This window comes from Odontesthes bonariensis, chromosome 15 (genome assembly GCF_027942865.1).
Source record: "Odontesthes bonariensis isolate fOdoBon6 chromosome 15, fOdoBon6.hap1, whole genome shotgun sequence".
NCBI lineage: Eukaryota > Metazoa > Chordata > Actinopteri > Atheriniformes > Atherinopsidae > Odontesthes > Odontesthes bonariensis.
In genome coordinates this window covers 25,025,334-25,035,979 of record NC_134520.1, presented here as the reverse complement: position 1 = coordinate 25,035,979, position 10,646 = coordinate 25,025,334, and the positions used below count along the sequence as shown (strand labels likewise).

Here is a 10,646-nt window from a genome sequence, read left to right as displayed (position 1 = left end):
TTGGATGCATACGGAGCATGCTGAGTGTGCAACACGGTTTTGGAAGATTTTCATGAAGTTATTAAATGGAAAATGATAATGTATTTTCTCCAAAGTGTACTGCTTTGACTCTTTGATGGTAAATGTTCCCTCATTTGCCTGCAGCTTATATATGCAACGGCTCTCCTGATCTCTAATCAAATTCCTTGTCTGACACTCTGTAAAGCTGAAATTCAACTGCTTTCATTTTAAGCTCTATAAACTAGAGATGTAAACAATAACTTAATTTGAATATTTAAAAAAATTTGGTACATTTTCTTTCTAATCAGATTTGGGGGACATAAGTGCCAATACACAAGGGAAAGAAAGTTTCTCACCTTTGCATGTCAGGCCCATATGACTGGATTCATACTGATGATAAAATAACATGTAACTTATTGCATTGTATTGTATTGAGTTTATTTTTACGTTTTTGTAGCCTATAGGATTACAACCAATGCTACAAAGCTGTTCATCAAAAAAAAAATTCATTACAGTTACCCAGAGCCTGAAGTGACACTACCACATGGTTTGTTCATCCAAAAATCTAAAGCTACAAGTAACGATCAGCTTCAAGGTATCAAAGTATCTAAACAAAAGGAAAAATGACTATCTTTTTTCAGCAGCTAGAATCATTCCATTTGGAGTAGTATTGAAAGAATAATAAGATAATTACAGTATTTTCTTATTTATTTGCTGTCCGTTGGGTAATCAGTGGTATGGCAGGTTTAGAACAATGGATTTTTTTTTTTTAGAACAACGATAGATTTTTATCTTTATTTAGCAGTGATCAAAAGGAACCAATATAATGATAATGTAAATATATTCTAATTCGTAATAGAGTATGAATACAAGGTGGAATACAATTAAAATGGCTTAATATAGATCACATAAATCAGACATCTAAATGAGCAGTGAACACATTCTTATGCATGAAATTGGTGGAGCTCACCTTTAAATGGTCGCAGTTTGAAACCGTGTTGACCAGGTTGTGCGATTTATTTTGAAGGTAAAACACATTTCCGGCCTTTTTGAAGCACCGCCATCTTCACAAGGCTTTGTTCAAAGCGTACATGACAGATGGGCGGGCTTTGAGAAGAGGGAGAAGATCGACACCTCGTCTGGCGAATCCGGAGCCTCAGAAGCGTCCTGAAACATTCCACCTCAAATTCTGAACCGTTCGTTCATTATTGATAAGAGCTGCCGGAGACACTGAATTATTGATCAGGAGGTCAGCAGTAACCACTGCTGCCATTTCCACAGTAGCCGCCACCGGCCTCGTCATGGTGACTGTAAAAATATCCCCGCAGAAACATCAATAACACATACAGACAGGGTTCAAATAAATCACAGAATCCTTAAACGTTACCACAAGCCTATTATATACAGATACAAAGTTTACATCATAGACATAAGCACATATTGAGAAAGGTTTCAAGTTTAGTAAAAAAAGAAAAAGAAAAAAAGAAGCCTATTTGTTGTTTTACTGCCAAGTGATAAATCATTTGTTGGTACCAATCGATTTTAAAACATGTGGGAGGTAATGTAAACCCTCCAGTTAAATGCATAATAACAATATTATTTAGATAGATTAGATAATTATTCTCAACAACACAGAATTCCAGGGAGTCCAAAGAGACAATGGATAAATAAAGAAGTTACAACAAAGGGGGGTGGGGGGTAGATTTAAGTGATATGATTTGCCTTTGGTCTTAAGAATGGATATAAATTCATATATCTACAATAATTGCCTAATAATACCCATAACTATGGAGTTTTCAATATATGGAGGTTTTCGTAATCCACTATAGGACTAACTGGTCTGGCAGTCATCGACGCCAGAGGCAGCCTACGTTACATAAACCAAGTAAGCAGCAGGTGATTTAAGTGGGAATGAGTGTACAAACCATCCTTCTTGTTAACGCACTAACCCCTTGCCCTGTTGCAATCAAATTTGGCAGATTGCCAAGCCAGAGTACTTGAATGGTTAAATATGTTAGACTAAACTACTATCGATGTTTAGTGCAAGCTGGAATTTACTGCAGCCATGGGGACATTCAACTCCACTGAGCACAGAATACTCTGCAGCTACTTTAACATGCTGCAATTCCTTGTAACGTTCATATCATGATTGCAGTGTGTCTTAAAATTCAAACACTATGAAAACTCAAAAAATTGAGTAAAAGATTAAGCCTGAAAGCTGCTCTGTTGATTCAAATACTTAAGATTACAATTATGATATAAATATGTAAGCTTAAGTCACTCAGCATTAATGCCCTTTTAGAGAGTATTTATGGGTGTGTGTGTGTGTGTGTGTGTGTGCTGGGTTTTGTCGGAGTAGGTGGGCCCTACGGTGGGACAATGCCCACTTTTAAAAATCCCTTGCTGTATATAAGTCTCCAGCATCTTATTTTCATTTTTTTGTATTTTGATGAATAATTAATATATTTTGTGAAAATTCTATATTTTTCTTTTAATTAACATTCTTCAGGCTGCCCATCATGTATCCTGTTACACTGAAAACAAATCTGCCCCCCCTATGCTGACCCTAAAGACATCTTAGTAGACATCAAGACCGCATAAGTCATCTACAACCAGTCCTTCAAAACAACACCTACCATGTCCCTCCATGCCACAGATACAGATAACTGGTTAATAAAACTGGACTTTGTATAGCTGATAGTGAACATTTATGGTAAAAACAGCAGTTTGGAGTTGGATCATGTGCTTCTGTTTTGCTGCTACATGTATTATTGTATTATTGTTTTGACTTGGGCTCCATAGGGTTTCCAGCAAGGATTTTACTGTACACAGTAAAAAACATGACAGCAAAAGACAGTTGTAATTATATAAGGTGTGTGCAAGAGTTTAGTAAGATATTACTTCATAAACAATTAACACCAGTGTCTGTTATAAGCATTACATAAAGATTGTCTTATCTTTATAAATGCTAAATAGCATTAGTTAGACTTATAAGGGTATGATTGTATTGAACTGGGTGGCATTGTAACGTTCGTTCCTCCACGCCAGCAGGTGGCGCCTAAAAGTGTTATACATACACTTAAATAACTGGTATTGACGTCACCTTCCTGTAACAAACTGTACATATCCATGCAGATGACTGTATTACACAGTTTAGATTTGTAATAAGACTTAGAAAGGACGAGTGTCTCTAATCGTAGCTAAAAACGTAAAGCGTGAGGGGAAGCGTACATCTGCGGGAAAACCGACCCCAACACAACACCGGTTCAGGTTCGCTTTTAACTGTCGTGGTTTGTTGCATGTGGCTTTCAGCCGGTTCATTGTGAAACTGAACATGAAGTTTGTACACAGAGGTCAATGTCAGATTTTAAGTTATGCCGGGTAGAAAACGGTTCCTCGGGCCAGTGTTTTTGTTTGTATCATCAAGACAGTCAAGAGAGTAATTCAGTTCCCAGGCAGGCTTATAGTTACAGGCTAACAGCTAGCTAGAGTAGCAGCTGCACAGTGAATGTCACTGCATGGACTTTGAACTACAGAACTATCCTGAAGTCTGAAAAGCATCTCTCTATTCGCCCAGAAACAGATGAGACTATGAGTGTCATTATCCAGGTGACCCATTAAACAAAGCATGCAATGGAGGGACGTTTGATCGTTTTATTCCGTAGAAGTTGTTTTAACTTTAAAACTGTAAGTCACCATGGTGACACAACCTGGTAAAAAGTGAGACAGCTTCGACATGTTAAAAATCAACCTCAAGTGATAGGTCCCAGGAAAGAAAGGAAGAAAAACTAAAGACACTCAACAGTGTTTTCACTCAAAACCACTCACAGTTGTTATTTCTCTGTATTAGAAAAATAGAAATAGAAAAATACTATTAGCTTGACATCCTGAGCTGGTTGACACTTTCAAAGAACTATTATGGATTTTTTCTCAATTTTTAAAGCATCTGAGTTTTTAGTTTGTCCACTTTAAAGCTTAAACTACCTCATATTTATTTTACTTTGACGTCCCATCTGTGGTACATAGACATACTAACAGGTGGATTTCTTTATCAGATCAGATCCATGTTTAACAAAATATTAAACCTATGGAGTGTAAAAATGCTTTCATTTCCTCTTAATTTCTAAATGTGAAAAGTCATTAATCATCTCTTTCAAGTTATGGAATTTTGACTGAGGTATAAATGAAAGGATTTAGCATTTTTGCCGGTTTTTGGTCACACATTAAAACCCTGCAAAGAGAAGAAAACACAATTATCCATCACCCTATAGATTTAAATAACTTAATTGTGTTGTGAGCCCCTGTCATTGGTGAGACTTTTCTTGTCCTCTACAGACTGGAACTAAGCCAATACAAATTTCAAACAAGTTAGCCTCTTATAATGAGTGTAACCATAAATCCAGGCAGCAGCAGTATAAATTGTGCAGACCTGCTGCCCTTTATTTGCTCAGTTAGCTGGCTAGCTAGCATAAAAGATGGCTGAGGCATTATGCTTTGTTGTAAGGTGTTTTATGGGAGGCAGTGATGATACGTTAGGCTGGCTCAGAAACATCTGTGTTGCAGCCTGCAGGAAGTCTAAGTTAGATGACAAACTGTTTTCAGACAGAATGGTTGAGGTTGGATTTTTGTGGCTATGTTTTGCTGCCTTTGGGCAGTCTGGAGTCAGAGATAGTTGAGCCAGCTTCAGGGTTCTTTTGACTGACTCTGTATGACTGTAATATTCAGCTGTTGTCATTTAAAACACACACACACACACACACACACACACACACACAGATCATCAGGGCTTCTTTTTTTTTTTCTCTCCCACAGATGACAGTGTTCTCTGTGCAGTCTGAAAATCATGCTTCCCCGGGCGGGTAAAGACTTCCTGGTCCGCATACGGTTCTCCTGGAGGCCGCTTTTCGAGGGCCGGTACCTGCTGCTCACCAACACCCTGAGCGGAGGAGTCATGCTGTCGCTGGGAGACATCTTGCAGCAGACTCGGGAGAACAGCAAGAAGCCTGGACGAGTCCGAGACTGGGGGAGGACAGGTGAGTGGGGGGGGGGGGGGAGTGACAGCGATGTACAGGTATTAGTAGCCAAGATTTTTTCTTTTTTTTTTTCTTTTCTCTACACACTTGGAAACAAAAGGACAGCATTCATTCTTCAGTTTCACCTCTAGATGTCACTTAAAGCTACACTCCTAAACCCTAAAAATGTGTGAAATGTAGAAGTCCAGTAGTGCCATGACATTTACATGACAGGTATGCGGAAACATCCAACTGGAGCAACATACTTCACTGGGTCAGAGGTAAAATACGGCTGAAACCGGTCAGTTACTCACTAAACCGGTTGAAATTTGTATTTTCATGCAAATTTGAAACTTGGCTTAAAGTAAGATGAGAGAATAAAACATGATTTCAAGCAGTGTGCTTATACTAATCCTCACCCAAATAAATAAATTATTTATGATTCCTTTACTCATTTCCCCCTGAAGGTCGCATGTTTGTGGCTGGCTGCTCCATGGGTCCACTGCTGCACTACTGGTACATTTGGCTGGACAGAGTATATGTGGGCAAAGCACTCAAGACCTTAAGCAAGAAGGTTCTGGTGGACCAACTGATTGCCTCTCCGACACTGGGAATGTGGTATTTTATAGGTAAGAGCGAGCGCTAAGCTGGCTGGTTCCCTCCTCCTGTTGTGTACGTACGCACACCATGACGTTTATCTGGGTGTGTGCAAAGAAACAGCTTAATGATGCACACACACACACACCCCTAAGAGAGTCAAAGGTTGGGTGAAGTAAGGCAGAAAACAGTATATATATATATATATATATATATATATATATATATATTATAAGTAAAGGTAAATGGAGTTCAAAGGACATGAGCAGTAAATAGTGTGACTTTAACTGACATTTCTGAAAGTCATGTTTATAGGAGTTCAACACTCCCTTAGTTTCTGACCTTATCTGAAGTGGAGTTTCAAAATGTGTGGCACTGAAGCACATCTGACTGACAACTTTGTTTATTGCAGGCATGGATCTCTTGGAGGGACGCACTTTATCTGAAGGATGGGCGGAGTTTAGAGACAAGTTCTGGGAATTTTACAAGGCAAGTACCCCTGTTTGGGTATGATCTGATTTCATGTTCCGGAGATTAGATGCTATTGTTGTCACATGGACAAATGATGCGCACTTAACAAAGAAACACATGGCTCGGAAAACAAAGAGACCGCATACCATAGCAGAACAAAGTAGAAAGCTGTTTTTAAACTAATTCTTGAATATATCAATTGAATTTTTAATTCTGCTGCTGAAAATTTGCCAAGATACAATCTTAAATACAGTATGTCCAAGTCTCCATGAAACAAAAACCGTTTCACTCTGAACAGTCTATATATGCTTAGTTGTTATGGTAAAGTGAATTTTGAAAAGCCTTTATTATATTGATTTACAGGTTTAAATAGATTTACATGTTTTAATGTAGAAACAAACAAAAAAAAAACATTACTTTTCTCACTGTGTTCACTGACGTTTCACCTCCCGTCACCTCGTCTCCTCTAACTGATCAGGAAAATATGAAAAACAGGTCAGAGCGCTGGCTGCTGGTCACTTTGTATTCAAGGCATCCCATTGTGGCCGCAGAGCAGCTGCAAGCGATTTTCTTTGTGGTGTGGAAAAGTGAGGGAGGAAATGTCTGAGTTACAAACGAGGCATTTCAAACGGTTTCAAAACCTTTCCAAAAAAAAAAAGCCCCTAAAGCGCATCATGTTCTCTTTATTTCAGCTTTTACAGTTCCTTTCCACTTTAGCATATTTTGAATTACTTCTGAGGATGCTTTCTTTTTAAGTCTGTTTTTTCTTGAGTCAGATCTGTAAAAACAAAGCTCGATCACTCAGCAGCAAACAGTATCTGAGCCAGCAAACATAACCTCTGAGAGGCAGTTCTTAGCTCGTGTGGTGCAATTAGCTGCGTGCTCGCTCAGGTGACGGAGCAGACTTTTCTTCTCTTGTGTCTTTGAGGCTGTTTTGATCTGGGTAACATGTTTTGTTTGTGCTGTTCTTGCCGACAGGTGGATTGGTGTGTTTGGCCCCCTGCTCAGGCGATCAACTTCTACTTTCTACCTCCGAAATTTCGTGTTGTGTACATCAATTTTATCACCCTAGGGTGGGACACCTACCTCTCCTATCTCAAACACAGAGTAAGTCTTTTCTTTGTTTAATATTTCAATGTTATATTCATTCATTCACGGCTCAATGAAGGCTCCATTTCGAGTCTTTATGAGAGAACAATAGACAATGGGGTTCGAAAGTCTATTGACTGTGATATTAACTTAACACTATGGTGAATATTTGAAATTTAAGAACACAGCAGCGCTTAATTGAATGAGAGTATGATAATTACACAGCGAGGGGTCTGTGGAGCTGCAGCTAAACAGAGATTGTGAAAGTTGTGTGAGGTGTAAAGGCTCAGTTCGTGAAATGTAAATACAGAGGGAGAGGAGGTGATAGCCATGGGGGGAGAAGATGGGGAGTTGTTCATGACTGTAACTTAAGTGCACAGAAGCTAATTTAAAGTTTGCTAAGTTTTATGGTGAAAATATCCAGTTTTAACCGATTCTCTAGCCAACTGCGTGTATATGACTGCAAGTGGATATAATATACTATGTCAGTTAGTCATTTAACCAGTCATGCTGAGCTGCTTCCTTAGAGGTCAATATTTGGTTCCCGAGGTCAGGTGTTAGGTGGGCGGTCGCTAACAACCACAACTCCTCAGTCTCCTTTAGTTTTGAAGCAGTTCCCTCACAGTTTTGAGGATTGTATGTGTGAATTCTCCATGAAGATGCAAAGCTGGAGCATGTCTCTGAAGAACAGAGTGCTACTTCTCACTTGTCCGAGTGGAGGCAGTTCTACGAGGGTGTCAACTTCTGCTGGAGCAAAACAAGCCCAGACTAGAACATTTCCACGTCCGTGTCGCACTGTTTATTTCAACAGTTTTAGAGGACAGTGACTAGTCTGTAAAGTTTTTTTGTTTTTTTGTTTTAGGGAAACCTTCTGCTTAGGTTTACAAAGGCATTTTAAAAATGTCCATAGTTGGCTTTAATGGATTAAGCACTACTCCTTGTTGTCCGAGTCCACTGCTCCACCTTCTCTTTTAACAAGATCGTTGTTATTGGAGTCTTGTGTTTTTCATTCAGCATATTATGTGTCAGCGATAAGGCTTCGGTTCAGAGTGTATTGATCTTCTGACAGTTTGCTCACATTTGGCCAATCTAATCATGCTTTGGACACATCTGACCCAGGATTTGAAGCTTCATACATTGTTTCCTCAGACACCCTGAACCATGTCATGATTTCACATTCCCCTTTTTGACTAGAATAACAGTTTGACTACAGAAACCTCTAGTTTGTCTTAATACCTCATTCCCACCTTCAATGGGCTGCTCAGTAAGCAACGTTCTGCTGTCAACTGAAGATGATTTTATAGAGATGAACGATTTCTGCAAGTTGATTTACTTGAACAAACCCCAGATGCTTTAGTGGAAAGATACAGTACCACTGAAGGAAGTCTGGCTTTTTGTTTGAATTAGTTAACCTTATCAATGCTATTTAAATCCTGCAGTTCATCCATGCAGTTCATGTTTTTTTTTTGGACTTCACTGTTTAAACATTACATTTTAAAAAAAATACCCTACCTTGTCATGTTCACTTGTGTCTGTTACTGTTTAGTTAAAAGAGAAGTGAGACTCATTATATATTGACAACACTGATTTCTGTTGTGTTGACAGGATGAAAATCAGCACCCTGAACTGTCATCAGGCAGCAGTAACGTGGACACGAAGCAGGAAGAGCTGCCGCCGTCTAAACCTGGGGAGGAGAAGACTTAGATTCCATCCTTTCCCATCAAGTTCATCAGAAGCAAAACAACATTTTGCTGTTTTTAAGTGCTCTGACGTAATTTCCTTCGCTTGGAAAATGCCGTTCGACGGTTGTTTGCAGGGAACAGTGTGCCATTCTCATGACCACATTCATCCATCCGAGCAGCTTCGGACATTTAAATTGACGTTCTGAAGCACTTTTGTTTCCATGCCTGAATAACTTCAATGAGTCTCTGTCCGGTTTGTCTATTTATGTCTGAACAACGTGCACTCCTGTCTGAGCCTTCAGGGACGACAAGCAGTTTCACTGCCCTCAGCTACTGCACTTTCCAGTCTGAAAATCCATTTTTAAGTGGTTGAAGGTGTTAGAGTGGGAAGCTCAAAACACCGACAGACAGTTCATTTCCATATTTCTTTTTTAAATAAGTGTCGTCTCTGCGAGAGCTTGCATCCAAAGCTGAGAACTGACTGTGCTCTTACTTTTATGTCTGTGCTGTAAGAATCAGTCCTGTTGAGAGATCGTTTTTAAAACCAAGCTGTGTTAACCTCTGGAGGCTTTGCCTTAATATGTAGTCCAGTACTACACCTATTATCACACCAAATGATATAATCTCTACCTTCTGGGTTTATCCTGTTAGGGAACCCATAAAGTGATGCACGACTGTGAATCCATACAGTGATTATAGTTAAATGTTAGCGCCTTCATAATTGATCATGTCTGACAGAACTACCAGCTGTAAATGTTGGATACTGGTAGAGTGAAGGAGGAAATTGTCACAATTTGTTAATTATACAGGCATTTTTCACTGTGATCATAAAATTGAGCTAATGTATATTTTCATTGATGTTAAATGAATGGCGTTTCTATTTTCTTGGTCCATTAACGGTGGAGAAAATAATACTTTTCTTACTTACCGTCTTTGGTAATGTTCATGTAACTTTATATTATTTACTGCAACTGATTTTGTAAGTTGCATCCACATAAAATGAATAAATGGTGTATATCCTGTATCTGTGTTAAGAGCCAGAGAGGTTTATACTTTGTGGGACTTTACACATAAATTCTGATAAATTATTTTTATTTTTCTTAATTATTTTTGGAATCATTTAAATGTGTAAAAAAAGAATAAAAAGTAAATTGAATGAAACAATAATTTACCTCTTGTAGGTTTTTTCTATTTATTAAGTTTTGACGTGCATGAATATGTTGCAATATTTATTATGTCCTTTAAAATCTATCTTTAGTGCTGGTATGAATATTCAAGTAACTGAGAATAAATTAGAAAAAGTGAGCTTACAAGAATCTGTTTTCTTCTTCTAGCTTAAAATTAACATACCGTCTTATATCTGTTTTTAATTGTCACGTCTGTCCACAGAAAAATTGCACTCATAGCTGAAATTTTTTATCAAGTCTTAAATCTATGGATTTCTGAGATTTCAATAGTTTTTTTTTTTTTGCTCAATTGTAATAACACAAAAAGTGGAAGCTTGGTTAGGTTGTGTTACACCGTTCAAAAGTTTGAAGGATTGAAAGGTTGATTGAAGGATGATTAAAAAAAAGACTTCAACATAAATCCAGAGGAGAATAAAAAATGGAATGTGACGTATGAAAGTTAGTAAAAAAAAAACTCAAGGTTTTCTGGCGTGCAGAGAAGAAGCAGCGTTTGTGTTCTGAGCTGCAGGAAAGAGCATCAGTCCTGTCGGACATGATTAATGGGTAAAAGTTTCCATGACCTGAGATCACCTGGATCCTTTTAGGCCAGCGCACAAAGCAACGGGCAC

The 10,646-nt window shown here is 38.4% G+C and overlaps 1 protein-coding gene across 1 annotated transcript; it reads left to right on the top strand.

Moving 5' to 3' along the window:
• Positions 1-3,099: 3,099 nt before the first annotated feature.
• mpv17l2 (MPV17 mitochondrial inner membrane protein like 2) lies at positions 3,100-10,008 on the top strand. Its single transcript, XM_075484410.1, has 6 exons — positions 3,100-3,270; positions 4,813-5,033; positions 5,480-5,641; positions 6,022-6,098; positions 7,059-7,187; positions 8,775-10,008. The coding sequence occupies exons 2-6, from the start codon at positions 4,844-4,846 to the stop codon at positions 8,871-8,873; spliced, it is 657 nt and encodes a 218-aa protein (XP_075340525.1). The 5' UTR covers positions 3,100-3,270; positions 4,813-4,843; the 3' UTR covers positions 8,874-10,008.
• The last annotated feature ends 638 nt before the right edge of the window (positions 10,009-10,646 follow it).

Excerpts from the sequence above, each read along its gene's own strand:
- mpv17l2 (XM_075484410.1), top strand. The coding sequence starts at position 4,844 with ATGCTTCCCCGGGCGGGTAAAGACTTCCTGGTCCGCATACGGTTCTCC. Across the intron at positions 5,642-6,021 it reads GGGAATGTGGTATTTTATAG|GCATGGATCTCTTGGAGGGA; the intron begins GTAAGAGCGAGC and ends TGTTTATTGCAG. Across the intron at positions 7,188-8,774 it reads TCTCCTATCTCAAACACAGA|GATGAAAATCAGCACCCTGA; the intron begins GTAAGTCTTTTC and ends TTGTGTTGACAG.